Here is a 21,182-nt window from a genome sequence, read left to right as displayed (position 1 = left end):
TGTCAGATCGAACGTATCCTCGTGCCTGGAGCTAGATGTCTTGTAAGCACAAATCCTTAGAGATTTAAGGATCATTGACAGGATCTGTACACTGTGCAGCCATTGGTTACAAAGATGTCTCTTAACTGCATAAAGACGGTTTTTATTTTATTTATTTATTTATTTTTTAATTACTGCTGTCTGGAGCAGCCCATTCATATTACAAGCGTCCTTTTCCCACCCTAAAGGAATATAGAAAAATCTTGAAAGACCCTGCAGAACGTCCGATCAATCCCTAACCGTTTAGTTCTATTTATTCGTTTTATTTTTTTAATACATCACCGTACTGTTGAGCGATCACGTGTTGAATACGTTTCTATAACAGCAGAGAAGTCGGTACTTCAAGGCTGATCACAACCGGATGAAGACATTTATGGCATTTAAGACATTTACTTCTGGATAAAGTCTACATTTTTTGCTTTCTTTTGAAGCTCTTTTATTTATTTGTTTATTTTTATATAAGCGAAAAAAAATTCGACTAAAACGAATCTATTTTTCCACGACATTAATTTTGACCACGAACAAATAAATGTATAGATATAAACGCATCATTCTTTAATAACTACAATGTCAGAGTGTATATATTACCTTGTTACTATATACTGTACACTTAAACGGCGTGTGTCACCAAACCTGTATCATTCTGCTGAACATGGGTTGCTAAGCGACAGCGTTGGTTGTATTTCATTCATTCATTCATTCATTCATCTTCTACCGCTTATCCGAACTACCTCGGGTCACGGGGAGCCTGTGCCTATCTCAGGCGTCATCGGGCATCAAGGCAGGATACACCCTGGACGGAGTGCCAACCCATCGCAGGGCGCACACACACACACTCTCATTCACTCACACAATCACACACTACGGACAATTTTCCAGAGATGCCAATCAACCTACCATGCATGTCTTTGGACTGGGGGAGGAAACCGGAGTACCCGGAGGAAACCCCCGAGGCACGGGGAGAACATGCAAACCTACACATATTTATCTTCTATATAGTCACCCATGTGCACCCTACAACCTACTACAACCACATGATCCTCTGTACAAGACCTCATTACACTTGATTACTAATAGAACTCGCCTGGTCACAGCTCATTGCTATAAATAACAAAGATCGCCAAACAAGCTTTGTAAAGTTCTTCACCTCTGCTGGAATGGTGCCTTCAGTACAGCGCCCTCTGTCTGCGATCAAGATCTAAATTATATTTTATATAAAAAACCTTTCGGGTGCTAGCACCATAACCTCACCTATTCAGCTGGAACTGCCCTGAGTGGAACGCGAAATTGACTGCCGGCACGAATTAGAGCAATTTTTATTTTTTAGTGCGAAAGGAGGAGACAGGATGTGATTGAAGTGGTGAATGATGAGCATGCTTGTTGGAGTGTTTGTGGAAGATTCTGAGCTTTCATCTCTGCTGTGTTCAAAGGCTCAAGACTATCCAAAGACTGCAAGCAGCACAAAAGCTATTTGTTTCCAGAGAGAGAGAGAGAGAAAGAGAGAGAAAGGGGGGTTCTCTTTGTGTCTATAGAGGGGTCTAATGTAAGATCATCCCTTTTTTTTTTTTTTGCAGCTTCTTCTTCCCTTTAATTCCACCTTCTCTTAAGATGCTGATCAGAATGATTTTATTTTAGCCTAGCTACCGTAGCATCCTGGATATCAACAAACCAAGTCACATACTGTAGCATTCTGGCTTCTTCTGTGATACGTCACATTTATTTTATTACTGACAGTTTTTGTATCCCAAAGCCAGTGTTAGGCAGTAAAACGTTACAGTAACGCAGTTACTTTTGACAGTAACTAATACTCTAACGCATTACTTTTTAAATAAAGTAACTCCGTTAACGTTACCATACGGTGCGTTTGTCAGTTACTTTTTTAAATGAATTCATTTAGGCTGAAGTGTAGCCTACAGACTAACCTGTTTACAGCAGCGACGCATTGTAGGATCGGTGGATGCCAAACTGTAAACACGAAGACGCCGCACTGTGGGCGAGTTTCCGTTTATTCAGTAACGGCGAGTCGAGGCGAGAGCTAGACGAGTTTCTCAAAGTGGAAATGTGCTCATTATTTCTTTAAAAAAGTAACGAAAAAGTTAGTTTTAACAGTAACGTGTTACTTTTTGGTCTAAGTAATCAACAAAGTAATTGAGTTACTTTTCGAATGAAGTAACTAGTAACTGTAACTAGTTACTATTTCTTAGTAACTAGCACAACACTGCCCAAAGGTGACATATGCGTCTGTGGTCATTACTCCAATCATCACCTTCAAAATCATTTATTTTTAACCTGCTTGCATCTAAGAGCGTCTAATAAAGAAACTAGGCATATACAGTAGGTTCGACCGCTTCAACCATTTGTGTTTAACATGGAGCAAAACCAAGACCAAAAACCATTGGAACTACACAAGAAACATATTTAAACCACTCCATAACCAAAACAAGCATCGTGCGTTCTCCTGTCTTGCTGTAATCTGGTTTATAAAACTGTTTTTTATTTTTATTTTTGTCTTCTGCTCTCAGATCACGAATCTGATTCCACTTTAAATATGTGTGGGTAGATCACATTACATGGTGGCACCGAATGTCATTATTTAATTATTAGTGAACTGATATTACGGCTCAGCGGTATGTGGTGTTCAAACGGTTATCCAATGCAAATAAAGGTATTAATATAAATACTTCTTAGCTCTAGTACAGAAAACATCCAGATAAGTCAGGGCACACAGCAACAAAACAAACCGAAAATATTTCTCACTCACTCGTTTCTACCGCTTATCTGAACTACCTCGGGTCACGGGGAGCCTGTGCCTATCTCAGGCGTCATCGGGCATCAAGGCAGGATACACCCTGGACGGAGTGCCAACCCATCACAGGGCACACACACACACTCTCATTCACTCACGCACTCACACACTACGGACAATTTCCCAGAGATGCCAATCAACCTACCATGCATGTCTTTGGACCGGGGGAGGAAACCGGAGTACCCGGAGGAAACCCCCGAGGCACGGGGAGAACATGCAAACTCCACACACACAAGGTGGAGGCGGGAATCGAACCCCCAACCCTGGAGGTGTGAGACTAACGTGCTAACTACTAAGCCACCGTGCCCCCCAAACAGCATTAAATCTGGTCATATTTGTCTAGCTTTAGCTAAGCATCTCAAGTATACAGTTACTCTTACTGGGAGACATCTCATTCTACTAAAACATGCAGGCACTCTGTTTGTGAGAGATTACAAGCTGTTCCGTCGGTGTAGCAAGTGCTAGCGTATGTGCGTCTCCGACTGAAGAGCTTCGGGCACGGTGCCAGATCCCAGTGCACTCCAAATTCATCATCTTCATCTTCCTTCTCCTCATAACGACTGTACAGTACCTACTCTCTAACTCAGCTTCATTTTCTCACCTTCATCCCAGCCTCATGTACACACCGAAATCAAAACCTATTAACAACGAAGTGTATTTATTTTTATGTGTAAATACTTTCATACAATTCTTTGTGTGGTGGAAGGAAATGCCTTTGTACTGTATGGCTGTATAAAACATTAGTGAAAGCTCATTTGTCATTTATATATAACTGACCTGAGATATGCATATACATGACCTCGCTTCATTTCTTCTTTCCAGCTGCTTTGTCAGCATCCTTGTGCTGCTCCTTCACCAAAAGACTTAATTCATTTTTAATGGCTGGGTTTAAAAAATTAGCCACAACAACTTGCAACATCGAAGTATAAACCTATAAAGTATTTTTTTTTATAATCATACTTTACTTTTATTTCAGCGCTTTATCAGATCAGTGCTAACGGACTAAGAGGCATCTTTTTATATGCTATTCTTTCTGTACTGCATTTTGAGGAATTCGGAAATATTCACTCACTCACTCATCTTCTACCGCTTATCCGAACTACCTCGGGTCACGGGGAGCCTGTGCCTATCTCAGGTGTCATCGGGCATCAAGGCAGGATACACCCTGGACGGAGTGCCAACCCATCGCAGGGCACACACACACACTCATTCACTCACACAATCACACACTACGGGCAATTTTCCAGAGATGCCAATCAACCTACCATGCATGTCTTTGGACCGGGGAAGGAAACCGGAGTACCCGGAGGAAACCCCCGAGGCACGGGGAGAACATGCAAACCCCGACCCTGGAGGTGTGAGGCGAACGTGCTAACCACTAAGCCACTGTGCCCCCATTCGGAAATATATTCTTATTAAAATTAACCAAGATTCGTTTATGGATGGAGTTATGATATACAGTAGTGCAGCGGATATATGCTAACTACTGATAAACCATTTATAACTCCGCTGTTCATACAGTGAAGCTTTATTTACTTACTTATTTATTCGTTTATACAGTAGATGATTCCTTATCCTTCAGCAGACACGAAGCCCGTTATCATTTTTGAGCCTTGATTCTGATCACTGATTAGAGTTTTGTAAAAGCAGCTTTGAGGGTAGTTCTGGCTACAAGGTCATTTATGGAAATGACTTTAAAATTAAATAGTTTCAGACAGCAATGCTAACTGCTACTAAGTATGTATATATTGACGCATGTCTGTACTTAAGATTAGATTCGAATAGAATAGGATTTAATTCAATGGGATAGAGGAACGTGTCGAGGAATGTATTGCTGCGTGGAACCTTCTCAAAAAGATCCTGTACCGTCTGCCACTGTATTTAGCTGTAACGCCGTTTGGATCAGATAAACCCAAGTAGCTTCTTAAGCCGAAAGATTTATCTGTATTTAGCACAATAACGTTTGTTTCTTTCAACCAAACGTTTTTAGCACGTTCTCCTCACACCTCCAGGGTTGGGGGTTCGATTCCCGCTTCCGCCTTGTGTGTGTGGAGTTTGCATGTTCTCCCCGTGCCTCGGGGGTTTCCTCCGGGTACTCCGGTTTCCTTCCCTGGTCCAAAGACATGCATGGTAGGTTGATTGGCATCTCTGGAAAATTGTCCGTAGTGTGTGATTGCGTGAGTGAATGAGTGTGTGTGTGCCCTGTGATGGGTTGGCACTCCGTCCAGGGTGTATCCTGCCTTGATGCCCGATGACGCCTGAGATAGGCACAGGCTCCCCGTGACCCGAGGTAGTTCGGATAAGCGGTAGAATATGAGTGAGTGACCAAACGTTTTTGACGTCATCCTACTTTTTTTTCTTCATCATCATCTTGTTGATAGTAGAAGTTAATACTTACGGTATTAGTAGTTAGTTAGTAGATAACGGTTATGTTGGCTATCACACTGTCAAGGTTTATTAACAACAGTTTCATACAGTAGAAAGTAGAAAACATTCTCTGCCATCGCTCTGGTAAGTGAATTAGAGTTTTTTCTGGCTAAATACGCGTTATTTGCGTTATTTGCGTTATTTGCGCGTTAAATGCGTCTGATTGCATTACGGTCTTTCTGCAGTCTTGCGTCTGAAAGAACGAAGGAATGATGGAGGCATTATGTTTAATAATGTAATAAAGACAAGTATTTCAGAAAGAAAAACTCTGATGCTAGAGGACTAGCTACTGTTTGTTTTCGGGTTGTTTTTTTTTTCCAGAAATTTATTATTGACTTTGGAACGTTTAAAACTTTTTTCTGTCTTTTTTTTTAAGCCTAGCTTCATGGCATCCATTGCAGGAGATGCAGGAGATGGAGTATGGAATAAGTGAGCAATAAGGCTAAATTGATGTATCGTTGCCCCCCCAGTCCCAGTGGTCACGGCTTCATGCGTTAAACCTTCTGAACCCTGTCAGCAATTATAGACCTTGGAGGCTGGGTTCAGGTTTTAAGCATCATTCTTAATGATAAATTTAAGCATGTGCTGATATAAAATCTTCACTTGTTCACACTTTGATCACATTTTCAAAATGTAAAAGTTAATTACAGTTAGTAACATTTTTTTATAACGACTTGATTAAATAATAAGATCCCGTTTGGTTTAAACCAAGGCTTTCTTTATTTGGAGGTTACGTTGAATACTTTACTTGCCTAAACATGTCTACTTTAAACGTACGTGTCTCCGCTGTTGAATTCTCAAATCTCTCCAGTCAGATGATTTCATTTGCTTCGATTTAACCAAACAAGTGCGTTTCATTTGCCCTCTTTTATATCGTATAAACAGTTCAGATCTCGTGACCCGCACCTAGTTGACACTGACAGAAGGACAGCGGAGCAAAAGCAAGGTCAGTTAATCTGCAGAAGAGCATCTGTGAGGCTGTCCATCTCATTCACTGACATCACTCGTTCAGTATTAATAACACACTTTTGACCTTCTTTAGGAGGTTTGACACGAACGGCATATATTTAGCGTCATGTCTAATCCAGTGAGGACGTTTTATCCGGGTCAAAAACCACAACTAAGACGGTCTAAAACCCGCCTTCTCCCGTGTAGTGAATATCAGAACCGCTCAACATGTCTAGCACTGAAATGAGATCATAGAAATGTAATAGTACTAAAGAAAACCATGTGAATTCTGATCAATAACTTTGAGGACTCGTGTGTTTGGAGTCACTGCTGCGGAAAAATCTGTCGTATTTCATCCAAGAAAGCTGCTGTATTCTGTAATTGCTGCAATACTGCCAAAACCTTTGGCAATAATATTTCACAAAATTACATTTCTTGTTCCAGATTTATGCTGGCAGAGAAATTTGATGGTAGAAACTTCCCAGAGTTCAGTGTCGTTTATGTAATTTGTGGTGTCAGCCAGTAGCCAAACGTAAATGGATGACCTTTCATGGCGAGGTCCTTACAGCGAGACTATTACTTCAGAATTTAAAGCTATACTTAGCGATTTTGGTGCAATCTAGCTGAGCTGAAACTTTAAATCCAAATGAATTGGATTGCTTTAGAGGTGCTCCTGACAAAGCCACACTCCTTTGGCAAGAGCGATTAAATGCAAATCCGAGCCTTCTGAACTCTCCGAGTTGATTAAAAGTAAAATATCTCTGGATAAGTTGGATACTGGTGGTTAATTTAACAGTGACTGGAGTTGATGCTTTGAGCAGGTCTTATTTACAGTACAATGAACAAACTGTTAAGATAACTTGTGTTGATTTAGTCTCATGACTGACCCCACTTTTAACCCTAATACAGTGATACCTCGAGATACGAGTTTAATTCGTTCCGTGACTTTGCTCGTATCTCAAATTGCTCGTATCTCAAAGCAATTTTTCCTGTTTAAATCAATTGAAATCCCATTAATCCGTTCCAGCTCGCAGAAATTCCACTCCAGTTGTTTTGTTTGTGTTTTGAATATGAAAAATGTTCAGTACCTGTATTTATAAATGACAAATATTGTATAAAAACATACAGTAATAAAAGAGAATGTTAAAAAAAATAAACTGGTTTTACTTTACGGAAGATCGTCCATTACGAAGGTCCAACACGGAGGTGTTGAGGGAGGAGTAAACAGGCGGAGGAGTTAGGAGGAATTACACTTTCACTTTCGTTCACTTACTCGCACTCTTAATGCTACTTTACACTTAAATGGAACTTAACTAAACTTCACTAAAATTAATGAACTTAACTGAAATTCTCTTAACTTAACTGAACTTAATTGCTACAATTTCTGTTTTCTTTACATTAATTTGCTTAATTTTCTTCGTCGTTTTAATAAAAACCTGTCCGGTCTGCATATCGGATGCGCTGTAGTCGCACAAGTTTAAATTTTTTAACGGATCCAACGCTCAAAACGGATCCGAAAATTACGGATCCGCAGACGGTCGACACCTCACGCAGCGCCTTTGCGACTCTCCATAGGAAATGAATGACTTCCTGTTTATCGGCCTTCGTTTGTCGTGTGCGGTGGAAAGGCGGCTTTAACCGAGTGAGACGCGGGAAGCTGAGGCGGGGAAACAGAGCACACGTGGTTGTTGAGGATCTTTGTTTCGGCGGCGGCGGCGGCAACTCGGATGCTCGTATCTCAAAAAATTTGCTTGTATCTCAAGGCAAAAATTTGGTCAAATCACAGCTCGTATCTCAAAAAATTCGTATGTCAAAGCACTCGTATCTCGAGGTATCACTGTACGTCTATATTTGGAAATCATAAAAGCTTCTGTTTTTATCGATGTATCTGTATTATGTATGTCTGCTGTATGATGAAACTGATAATGAAAGGTATTATTAAATGGCTGTGGTGATGAGGGCATCCAATCGTATGGTAATTAACAGTATAAACAGATACGGTCAGCTTAGTTATTTAAGCGAGTAAAAACGCAGAAATAAGTCAAACTGTTGTGCTTAATGACGGTATTCGAAAGGCTAGCACTCGTTTAGCAAATCTTTTAATATCACCGGATTACTGCTAAGACTCCTGGCTACAAATCTCAGTCAGTGTCTAGTGAATATACTTACTGTGATCAATATGATAATGCGTTTTGCAGTAAAAAATATAACTCCCGCTCCTTTGATCGTTGTCTCACGGGTCCAATCGTGCTGATGCTTAATAGACGATTCCTAGCTTCATTATCACTCGGTGGGGAAAAATAAATAAACAAATCACAAGAGATGAGAGTCTTTTCTCTGAGAGTAACCTTGGAATTACACAGAGACTCGAGTGGGGTTGATTGCTGCTGGGAAACACTTATCAACGTGACGACTGACCTTGGTGTGGCGTGATGACACCACCTCAGGAGGCTCTTCGTAAAGGGCCAGGTGGTAAGACGAAGACTGACTCGCCTCACCGAGGCAGCTGTGATGTGTCCTTCTGTGTGTGGTTCTAGCACTATCAGTGCTTTTTCACTCTTTTACTCCCAAAAAGGTGTTTTGTGGGATAGTATTTGGAACAGAAGCCCAGCAACATTATATCGTATAAGTGGAATTTTTAATATTTAGTCTTTAGACTCAACGTGTAATGTTACAAATAATAAAAACTTAAACATCATTATTTCTAAAATGGAAAAGAAAGTTGGTTCCTGTCAGTTATCAGTTGTTCTGTAGCACACCAAAACATTTCAAGATGGTTCAACTTTAAAAAGAAAAAGTTCACTAAATAATCTTCAGTTCAATATCCAAAACCTGTCGTGACAATTGGAGTTAAAGAGAAGAACTACTGTCTCTCACTCACTCACTCTCTACCGCTTATCCGAACTACCTCGGGTCACGGGGAGCCTGTGCCTATCTCAGGCGTCATCGGGCATCAAGGCAGGATACACCCTGGACGGAGTGCCAACCCATCGCAGGGCACACACACACACACTCTCATTCACTCACACATTCACACACTAGGGACAATTTTCCAGAGATGCCAATCAACCTACCATGCATGTCTTTGGACCGGGGGAGGAAACCGGAGTACCTGGAGGAAACCCCCGAGGCACAGGGAGAACATACAAACTCCACACACACAAGGCGGAGGCAGGAATCGAATCCCCAACTCTGGAGGTGTGACGCGAACGTGCTAACCACTAAGCCACCCTGCCCCCCAGAGAAGAACTCATTCAATCATTCATCATTTGTCCTGGACCTGAACGTTACAATGTGCTGATAGTGGAAACCCCTTCTGTAATCGTTAAACCAAGTGAATCCTTATAGAAAGCGTCACTATATCGACGATTTCATTTTATTTGTTAAACAGCACATTTTAAACTCCTTAACTTTTATTAACTGGCTTCAAAATTTTTATTCAAGCCTTTCCGACCAATCAGAGTTGAGAATTCGTTGTTAGAGAATATGAACCAACCTTTAAGTTTAAAAGTGTTTATGCCACTTATTCGTGAGCTTCCATTTAGGAAATGGCAGCGATCATGAGGGGTAATTGTCCGAGCAAACTGTGCGTTAACGAGTTTGACGTTCCATTAGCTAAAGAGCATTTAGCCTTCTGACCGTCTATGCCCTGATTTGATGGTGCCTTGTAATTAATTCATTTGAGATGGACATCTTTGGTCACCCAGAGAATGTCTTTATCATTGCAGATGTGTTTACGAGGTTGTAGCATTTTCCACACGTAAGAGTCTTAATGGAGACATAAAAAAACTATGAATGACAGACATGCGTGATGCTGACTCTCCGGTTTGGCTGTTCTCAAATTTATAAATGGAAATTTACCTTTTTTTTTTCGATTTGGGGAAAAATCTCCACATGTGAATTCACTTTCACTTTTCAGTTTGTTTTAAAGCTACATTTTTTTTTTTTTAAATTTAAATCTACATGTAAATTTTTAGCAGGAATTAATATCCTCTATTCCAGTCACTAACAAGCATCCACCCCTGTGGCCCTAGCTGCTTTACCAGATAATCTTTTAATTATTCCATGTCTCTATTGTTGTAGCTCATTCCAACAGAGAATGCTCAGTAAAGCCACTCTTGGATCCCTCATCAGACTAAACCTGGGCAGCACATGCTTAATCGGCTTAATACCAACAAAAGACGAGGTGGAGCAGCATGCGAAATGCATCAACACGTCTTCTCCCAATTACACAAATAGAACAGAAGGCCAAGCTCATTATTCGAGTTTCTTCCCTCTGATTAGCAGAAGTATCCTCGCGTGTACCCGAGCTTATAGCCAAGCCAAACCTATGAAAGCAATTTCAGAGTTTATTAGGACATGAAGTACAGTCAGAAAAGGTGGTGTGTGTGGTTTTAAAAAAGTTCTACCTCTAGTCCTATGTATTGTGACTGCCATCGAGAAAGTAACGACGCTTCATTCTCTACGTTTGCCTTTAGAGAGCTTCCCTGACCACAACAAAGAGAAGAGTCCATTGTGTTGATGACCGAGGTTCTTCATCTTCTTATTTGCCGTGGTCCAGCATTGCTTGCATGTTGAGGGGTTTAGGTTGGATGGTACGCTTAGCTGATTGCACCACCCTCTGGAGCGCTCACCTGTTCTTCTTGGTGCTTTTTTTCCAAACCAAGTTCCTTAGAGGGTGGTTTAAAATCCCTTAAGTGTCCAAGCTAACACGCCTACTTCACTGAGGTGTAAATGAGACAGGACCCTAACTCATAATACTTACTTTTCTTCATTTACTTTTAATGAAAATTAAGGAAGTAAATCCAAAACGTCAGGCAAAAATCAGCAGAAAAACAGGCAAGAATTTTGCGAAACCAGAATAAATGAGGCGAGGCAAAACGGGAAATAAACAGGCAAAGGTCCTTAACAGTCCTGCAAACTAACATAGGCTTGGTACACAAATCTGACAATACTTTGCAAAGATACCATGGCGTCTTCGCAGTATTTATGCCCTTAACCTCGGAAGTAGAACTCGGAAGCGTTCCGTTGTAGCCCGGAAGTGTTAGTATTCCGGCGAGGGTTCCATCTAGAGGACTGGAAGGTGGATTGCAGGTGTTGATGTAACATCTTCTAGGTAAGCAGCATGATCTGTTGATTTTGTTTTGGAAAGAGTAAAGTTCTTATTTTAGGATGCTACCGTTTAACTACTGAGCACTTTTCTTAGAAGTTCCAGCCTGTGTCGTCTCTCAGATAGGGCAAATATCACAGGAAATCACGCATCGCTAGAGAGTTAGCGGTTTAGGCAGATTTGTGGATGATCAGGTTCTTGATTTATTCACACGACACCAAAGCTGAAACCACACTGTTCTTAATTATGTCTGCTTTGTAGAAGCCAACATTCTGTTTTCCTATTTAAGCTTAGACAAAAATTTATAAATGTTATCTCCTCCTAGGGCTTTCGGGCCACATGGACCAAATTCGGATATGTTGTAGACCCTGGTCTGAAGTTTGTTGTTATGACTTTTCTAAGTGATCCGAGTACCGGTACTTCCAGTACTGGGTGTCAAAAATGGCCTTTTTTCCCATAGACTCCCATTATAATCTTTGGAGGTTTATAACTTGGCAAGCTTTCGAACTATCTACACCAAACTCGGCCAGCTCCTTTAGGGTGATACTCTGAACAAACTTTTAAATTGGTGTACCGACTGGCCTTTTGGTTGTGCCGCAACCCCGCCCCCAAAATATGCAAAATCAAAAAACATTTTACAACATGGACATGTGACATATCAACACACTCAGAAAAATGAGGGGAACTTCCTCACGTGTATTCTGATGATGTCACATGACGTCACGTGATGTCACATGAAAATAAAGAATTTTCACAACATGAACAAGCTTTCTGTTTACTTGCTTCCAAAAGTAACACTGACCCTTATGTCCGCTCGCCTCCAAAAAGCACCGGCCTTTGCGAATACTTGCATCGTCAAAGCCAACATCAAAGTTTGTCGCGACGAACTTTTCAAATCTAATTACAGCCTGTTTTTTGTCCATTGATTATTTCTTTGTCAAGCCATAGTGCTCATTACTCCAGCATGCCTATATATTACTACAGGATAGCGAACATACAGTATATGTATGTATATATACACTTGTGTGAAAAAGTGTTGGCCCCCTTCCTGATTTTTTTTTATTTATTTGCATGTTTGTCACACTAATGTTTCAGATCATCAAACAAGTGTAAATATTAGTCAAAGATAACACAAGTAAACACAACATGCAGTTTTTAAACGAGTGGAACAATTTTTTATTATTAAGGGAAAACAAAATCCAAACCTTAATGGCCCTGTGTGAAAAAATGTTTGCCCCCTAAACCTAATAGCTGGTTGGTCCTCATTAGCAGCAAGAACTGCAATCAAGCATTTGCGATAACTTGCAATGAGTCTGTTACAGTGCTGTGGAGGAATTTTGGTCCATTTGTCTTTGCAGAATTGTTGTAATTCAGCCACACAAATATATATATATATGTGTGTGTGTGTGTGTGTGTGTGTGTGGCTGAATAATGTGTGTGTTTATACAGTAGATCTTACAGCATAGAAAACAACAAGGTCCTGCATTTTCATTGGGGACTATTTGCACGGAAATACCGCGAGTTCTTCTGAACGATTGCTTTATACGTTTAGTTATTGCAGACAGCTGTTTAAACGTTTCACTGCATGGAGAGGCGTTCGGATCGTTTTTCAGAAGCAGTAAAACCCCGTGGGTCAACATCTGAGGTAAACCTGGTTTTGCCTTACAGTCGTATGCGTGTGGCCATCTGTGCTGATGTCTGACAGTAGGGGTACGCAGACGCTTAGCATATGGAAGCAGCAACGACTGAAAAGCAACTACGGGCAAAAACATGACAGGTTTTATACTTTTTGCCAAGTTGTCAATCTGTAATGGAGTTTATTTAAAATTATTTTAGAACATTCTTCGTTCAGAAGACTACTAATTTATGATGTAAGTAAGGGAGAAACTTGCACAATGCACAGAGCGCTACAGTAACTCATTTTTTAATGAGATATTAGTTCTTATAAATACATACAGTATGAATGTCCCTAAACCTAGTGATACAGAAGTCTTTCTTTATTGTAGCTTTACTCTCAAAACCTAAAATGCATTTGGGTCCTTTTTTTTTATTGAGTTATACTTTTCTGACTTGGCTATATCTATCAATGTATGGAAGGTGTTGTAGAAGAACCATTGAAGACCCCGTTTTCTGGCGTGTTATGTTTTTTAGTCATTCAGCGTTCACAAGACTAGCAGCATGACTCGCAGTCCTTCTCTACCCATCGTGTTTGAATACCCTCATTCCAACGACCTCGACACAGAAGATGGATGGACTCATTTGTAACCTCAATCTTTACACAATTATGTTCCACTTATGCCTGGTAATTGTCCTCATCTGATGGTGGAGGATCAAGTGGACTACAAAGGCTGGAGTTGTTTCAGGGTCACATACACCCACACCGTGAGAAGAATGGCCCTCTAGTTCTTCTGTGGTCTGCACAATATGCTTCATCATCGCTGTAAAAGACCGGCCTTTATGTTTCTCAACTAAAAATGATCCAGACGCACAATAGCGCTTTTAGGTCACGGCATCATGCTGCTCGAGTGTCACAGTGATGTTTTTTTCTTTTGAGGGCACATCATGGACTATAAAATATAAGAGATCGTTTGTCTCAACAACAACAAGAACAAAAAAAGTTTATAAGGACATTTAACTGGTCATTTTGGCACATCCAACGACGACAAACTAAGTAAGGAATTAACACTACAATCTTTATACCAGACTTCATGGGAGATTTTTCCAAGTCCAGTATGCGCCAACCTGTTTTATTCCATTTATAACCCAGCTATTTACCAAGGATAACAATTTTTTATTTCGTTGCTGTCGGGCGGAATCCTCGTATCTCCAAAACCATTATTTTTCAGGAAATTCAAAAAACGCTGTATTTTTCGAGTTATTAAACATTGTATGTTATAGTCAAAGTTAAAGTTATTATACCTTATATTGCTACTGTATCATACTGTTGTGTAAAAAACATTAACACAACATTTTCCCAAAGTCACGTTTTATCGGAGATACAAGCTTTATGACAAAATATACAAGCTATATGCCGCAAAGCTCTCCCGCTGAGTGAAGAAGAGGTGGAGTTACGAGATTTCTCAGACAGTTGAAGTGTCCAATGGAGTTATGAGATTTGCGCTCAAGCTATTTTCAAGACTTTAGATTGGTTAATAACTTGTAAAAATAACAGACCCACGTGGGGACTGACCAATAGCATCGATATGTGAAAAAATACAAAATTGACAAAATTTTGACATACGAGGTTTCCGCCTGACAGCGACGATTTATTAAGGAGCGACATTATATTTGTAGTGTTGAAGAATCTCCGCAAAGCAAATTTGTTCCTGTTATAAACTGCTGATATGGGAAACTTCTAGGTTTAAAAGCACTCCATAACAACAACAGTTTTTAACTAAATAATCTTTTTTCTATCACTAACAGCGTAGGATTCTTTCTCCCAGGTAACTGGGCTTAATCAAGGGAAATCAATTATGGAGAAGAGCAAAAGATTTTTTTTTTTGTTCCTCCTTTCTGGAAAATCCAACACAAACATCAAAGTGGTCTTTAAAGAAAATACACACCAACGGAGCGTCTTCAAAAAAAGGCAAATATTCACAACGCAAATATCGTTTTTCATTTTCCACAAAACGTAGTAGCCTGAAGCTTGGTGATTAGACTTGCATGAGGTGGCTGTTCATTATGAGAGTGTTTTGGTGGTCGTTGTGTTTACCCAGCATCCCAAGACTCCTAAGGCGTCCCTGTTACACCACCAATTATCACTGCTACAGTATATTATCAACAGTGGCTTCTTATTACTTATAAATTATTACTTCTAAATGTTTCATCCAATAAACTTTTGTACTGAAGCCACTGGAAAGTCTTTTTCCTCCAGAGAAAAAAAAACATTGTTATGGACAAAAACATTGTCAGAACAAATAGATTCAGATTTTAATGAATAAACTTTATCGAACACAGTTTTACGACGCGTCAGATTTTGTCGGCTATTACTTTTTACAACAAATTCCTTTAAGATTAATTACATTTATTTCCGTTACTAAGGCTCATCATTACAAAATATGATGGCAACCTTAAAGTTCCTACTTTACATACAAGAGGAGAAAATGGCCAAAAGGAGAAGAGGGAGAAGAAATGTATTCAGTGTTGTATAAAAGTACTAGAAAGCAATACTTGAGTAAAAGTACAAGTATCGTACTAGAAAAAGTTACCTTTTAGAATATTACTCAAGTAAAAGTCTTAAATTATCTGATATTTAATGTACTTAAGTATCAAAAGTCATTTTCTGATATTTAATGTACTTAAGTATTTGAAGTAAAAGTAAAAATTTAAATTTCAGTGATTTTCGGTAGGTATAAGAGACACTTCATCCGGTAGGAAGAATATTTCATTCCAATGTACAGAAACATTTCTTGCAAATACGGCCAGGGGTGTATAACGTTATCTTCTTCACCCTGTTCACCACTATCATCGGGGTGGTCGTCTACGACAGGGGCGGCCAACCCGCGGCTCTTTGCCCGGTTTCATGCGGCTCTTACAGTACGTTCATACCTAAGTTTGTATTTCACAATTATATCGAATTATAATTCACAAAAGTATATCGTCGCTGTCGGGCGGAATCCTCGTATCTCCAAAACCGGTATTTTTCAAGAAATTAAAAAAACGCCGTACCTTATCTGCAGTGCACAGGGTTTAGTCTGCGTTGCAGTGGATTGTCTTGCGCTAAATTCCTGTCCTCAGACGAGCACCAGAACTAGCGGGGGTCAAGATTTTTTTTTTCTTTGAGCCCAGTGTTTTGAAGACATTTACCTCAGAAGACGTGTTGATTCGTTGCGACTCTTCTTGAGCAGAAATATGCCGTGAAGCTCTCCCGCGGAGTGAGGAAGAGGTGGACAGTTGAAGTGTCCAATGGAGTTATGAGATTTGCACTCAAGCTATTTTCAAGACTTTAGATTGGTTAATAACTTAAAAATAACAGACCCACGTGGGGACTGACCAATAGCATCGATATGTGAAAAAATATGAAATTGACCAAATTTGGACATACGAGGTTTCCGCCCGACAGCGACTATATACAAATATAGATTATACATTCTGTCCAAACGGACCGGATTTTTACGTACTGTAAACCTTTTTTTGTTGTTTTGCCGTATGATTTTGTAAAACCAAAGGAAACCAATTCTAAAGCATTCACCATAACTACAGTTAAATAATCTGTTGTCCTTGAACCATTTCACCTTCCACAACATCTGGTGATGTCTACCAGTGTCACCCAAAGTTAAAGAAAAGAAAAAAAAACAAAACACGGTATCTACTTGGATGAATCACCATTTTAATCAGTTTTCATATAATATTTATTTGTACATTTTCACAAGCTAGGAAGAAATATGTCAGAGGGGGAACCTTTATTTATAAACCAGAACAAGTCTTTCATTTTATCAACCATTATAATGTCGGTGTGTAAAGGTGTGTGTGTGTGTGTGTGTGTTTTATTTTTTATAATTATTAATGTATTATTTTTTATTTGGATTTTTTTTTTTTTTTTGCACAAAGCAGAATCAGGTGTTGCAGGATACACTGAGTGCGCAGAACACTGGAAAGTGTGCTTTATTTCCTTTAATCTCGATAAGTGAAAGTAGGCAAAGAGATGTTAAACGGATGAAAACGCTCGTGCACGTGTTTGCGCCTTTGGCGTTACGATCTTTCAAGCCATGACCCGTGAGGATGCAAACTAGCGACGGTCAACTCCAGAAAAATTTCTGTCTAAAGCTGTGGCTCGTTGCAGTCAATCGCTTGCGGTTATCTGAACTGTTATGCTCAAGGCAGCTCATGAAGAACGAGTAACATATTCATAGATTTTATTTTACTTTAGTTTACTCTCTCTGGTCTGATCAGTGATGCAACCTGAACCTGGACGTTTACAGACAAGTACATTCTCCAGTACTTAAAGCGGTGTAAATGTATTGAGAGAGAAGATAAAATAAGGGAGTATCAGGAACGATCCACCATCCCAAAAGATCACTGTGATATCCAGAATATTGTTCTGTACACTCAGTGTAGCCCTAACACCACCTCAGGGCAATACTGTACATCTGCCCCTAATATGCTCAGATAGACCTGATAACACCACCTCTAAATGCTTATAATCCATATAACATGAATAGTTTTGTGGTAAAAGAAACAATGCAAAAGATACAAAAATATTTTTTCCCTTTCTTTCTTATACCATTGAACAATACATAAGTATTCAGTTAAACCTTTGTTGTTCACTTTGGGGCAGTCGTCATTAAAGGTGGAGTCTGTTCGTGTAAATGGTGTGTGTGTGTGTGTGTGTGTGTGTGTGTGTGTGTGTGTATCTATATACCTTAATCTGAACAAGTCATTATGACCTTATATGCAGTAGGAGGATTTTCTCCGTCCGATTAAAACGAGATATCGAGTAAACATCGAGATGCCCAGTAAATAAAGAGAGCGATGCGTAAATGCTTCTCTTGTGTTATATTCATCCTTAAAAAAAAAAAAAAGAAGAAAAAAAAAGCCAAACTTCATATCATAAATGCTTCAAATGTGCAATAGCTGTTGAAACTGCACATGCTTCGAGTTCATTTCAAAGGAAACTGTAAAGTCGAACCTTCGGATCGGTTAGGATCGAGATCGGAATTTAGCATACGGCCGTAACGCAGTCTCTGGAGCACACACACACACAAAAAAAACTTTAATATAATACATATAAAGATTCTGATTTGGACGAAAGGGGCCCAAACACGGTTTACACTTTAAAGGCATTATAAAGGTGCACTTTGAGGACGGATGAGTTCGGACTGGTGACGGCTACAATTACAGCGAAGTTTCAGAACAGAGAATGTGAGTTTGAGAAAGTCGTATATACACCAGTGGTGACTGTTTATAGACTTGGAGGCACTCAGCTCAACATGACCCAGGCACAGTCTTCCTGACCCAAAGCAGGATCTCAAAATATATATACTGTACATGTACGAATAGCTATGTCGCACGAAAAATAATCAGATTAAAGCTACGAAAGCAGTCATCGGAGATATAAGAAGAATCATGCACAACAGAAATCCCAGCGAACAAAGCGATCCCTTTCTCGGAATTATTTTGTGCACGCCTTCAAAAGTTACTCCAAGTCTCTGACACTATGTGTGTTTAAAAAGGCTTGAAATTGACAAAACCTCGCAGCGAGCCTGCCTTTGAATCGCGTGCCTCTTAAAAGTTGACGCACGTAATAGAGCACACGACGTACACAAAAAACACAGACGAGATTTAAGAAATCTGCCGCCACTCGTCTCCCGTCTTTCAGCTACCAGACCAGATTGTTGTACGTCTCGAAAGTTGCGCAAACGATTTTTTTCGCTGTTTATCTCCAGGTACAAAAAAAACAAACAAACAAAAAACTCGAGTTACACCAAAAATCACTTTCGCATCAACCAAAGCTCAGAAAACTCAGAGCTGTAAAAATACAGAGGAGACAGTGAGAGAACGTGATTACAACAGGGAGACCTGGAACATATATCTGAGATTTTTTTTTTCTTAATACAAATTACGAGCGTCCATGTGGTGCGTTGGCCAAGTGGCTACCACAGCAGTGACGGGGTGGGTGACAGGAGCGCCAGGGAGCAGTGCAAAGAGCTGAGCAGCAGGAGAAACGGAGCACTAAAGAGTGACGGAGATGCTGAGTTCCCCGAGATGGAGTTGGAGGAGCTGGGGTTGTCGATCTGAGGATCCTGACAAAGACATGAAGGAGATTAGGAACGAAATAGGAACGTGACTCTGAGCTCTTTAAACAAGTCAGATCAGAAAGTGTACATTTCATCATTTAAGAAAACGTCTTTGTTTCCATAACCACTGTTTTAACCCCTCAGCTGTGAAAGAACTGCAGTCTCCTATAAGCAACCTGGACGGCGTGCCAACCCATCACAGGGCACACACACACACACACACTCTCATTCACTCACGCAATCACACACTACGGACAATTTTCCAGAGATGCCAATCAACCTACCATGCATGTCTTTGGACCGGGGGAGGAAACCGGAGTACCCGGAGGAAACCCCCGAGGCACAGGGAGAACATGCAAACTCCACACACACAAGGCGGAGGCGGGAATCGAACCCCCAACCCTGGAGGTGTGAGGCGAACGTGCTAACCACTAAGCCACCGTGCCCCCCTATAAGCAACTTATAAAGGTATGGTTAAAAAGTATACTTAAAACGGATAGTATTCATTTGTAGTATAGTATAAATAGTTTAGTGTTTATTTGTACTATAATACTGTCTGTCATATAGTATAGTGCTAATTTCTAGTATAGTATAGTATAGTGTAGTATAGTGTTAATTTGTAGTCTAATATAGATGGTATAGTATTCATTTGTAGTATATTACAGTCGTAGTATAGTATAGTATAGTATTAATTTGTTGTATATATTGTATAGTATAGAATAGTATAGTATAATATTAATTTGTAGTATAGTGTTAATTTATAGTGTAATACTGTTGTAGTATAGTATTCATTTGTAGTATAATATTGCCGCAGTATAGAATATATAGTATTTTATTCATTTGTAGTATAGAATAGATATTTGAATATCTATTTATCTTTAAATCCTATTTTATGGAAAAATACTAAGTTGCCATAGTAACTCGTCTTCTATAACAGCACAATCTTGTTATGTTTTACTTCACACTCAATACATGTTTGTAAAATGAAAATCTGTCTGAGATTTTTCAAAATCGTAAGTTAAAATAATCAGACAGCCTGGTCCGTGTGTGTGTCGTGTCGCTCCTCGTGGTGTTGTTTTGAGGACGTTTGGAAGCTCCGCGTCTGAAAACACACTTCCCAATGCAGCGCTTCATTTCTCTAACTAAAAAACTCAAACTTTTTACACGTCTTTACCGCTCTGTTAAATCAGACTTCCACAGCGCTAGAGTCTCGAAATACTATAAAGCGACTGATGCTGATGCGCTTTTAGTTAAGGGGTGAAATAAAAATTCCACTTTGTGTTTGATATACATGACACAGATAATGATGAATAATGTCGTAATGGAACGTACAGGCTAAGTGTGTGTGTGTGTGTGTGTGTGTGTGTGTGTGTGTGTGTGTTTTTAAGGCTGTTTGGTCACGCCGCAGTAGCACTAAATGTCACTCCGGTGTGTAATGCTGCTTTTATTATGTACAATGACATTTACTGAACTTTAAAAGCCAAAAGATAAGAAACACATCCAGTTCAGCATTTTGCACTACAAAGCCCACAAGCAGGAAGTTCGCTCGAGGGCGAGGTCAACGATCAAGTGGAACTTTCCACCTGATCATCACAAGACAACGAGCATCTTTTAGTTATCAGCTTCTCTCAGGTTTTATGTCTGATACTAGAGCTACAGATACAGATCAGAACTCTACGGAGGAACAGATAGGACAGTCATTCCATGTGCACATGAATATAAAATATCAGTATGTTCTGGATGTGCTGTTGTGGATAACTTGTGAGTAGATTTTGAGTTTTCATCCATTTCGGTAAACTAACTTTACTAAACTAAGCACTAAAGCTTTAACGCATCTTAGCTAATTGAAGAAATGTCGGCTAGCTAGAACTTTGTTACACACGATCGTGATCAAAGTAACGTGATCGAAGCAACGTCGTCCTGGCCAATCAGAATTCCCTGGCAATTTATCAGATACAAATGAGTTTAATGTTGTAAAAATTACTTACCACACAAACCACATCTATTGTTTGGTTGGTCTTCAGCTTCTGTGCCTGGAGAGAGAGAGAGAGAGAGAGAGAGAGAGAGAGAGAGAGAGAGAGAGAGAGAGAGAGAGGGAGAGAGAGAGATGGTGGGA

At 39.8% G+C, this 21,182-nt stretch overlaps 1 protein-coding gene across 2 annotated transcripts in view; it reads right to left on the bottom strand.

Annotated features, from left to right (window-relative positions):
- Positions 1–16,639: 16,639 nt before the first annotated feature.
- gfra1a (gdnf family receptor alpha 1a) overlaps positions 16,640–21,182 on the bottom strand; it is a 79,496-nt gene continuing 74,953 nt past the window's right edge. For both annotated transcript variants that reach the window (XM_060871735.1, XM_060871736.1), the window contains 2 exons: positions 21,055–21,099; positions 16,640–19,072 (listed from right to left, as the gene is read on the bottom strand). In XM_060871735.1, the coding sequence (XP_060727718.1) occupies positions 18,923–19,072; positions 21,055–21,099 (195 nt within the window). In that variant the 3' untranslated portion in view covers positions 16,640–18,922. The remainder of the gene's footprint in view (positions 19,073–21,054; positions 21,100–21,182) is intronic.

Source organism: Tachysurus vachellii, chromosome 6 (genome assembly GCF_030014155.1).
Source record: "Tachysurus vachellii isolate PV-2020 chromosome 6, HZAU_Pvac_v1, whole genome shotgun sequence".
Lineage (NCBI taxonomy): Eukaryota > Metazoa > Chordata > Actinopteri > Siluriformes > Bagridae > Tachysurus > Tachysurus vachellii.
The sequence above is the reverse complement of the archived record's forward strand: the minus strand, read 5'-3'. Positions and strand labels throughout refer to the sequence as shown.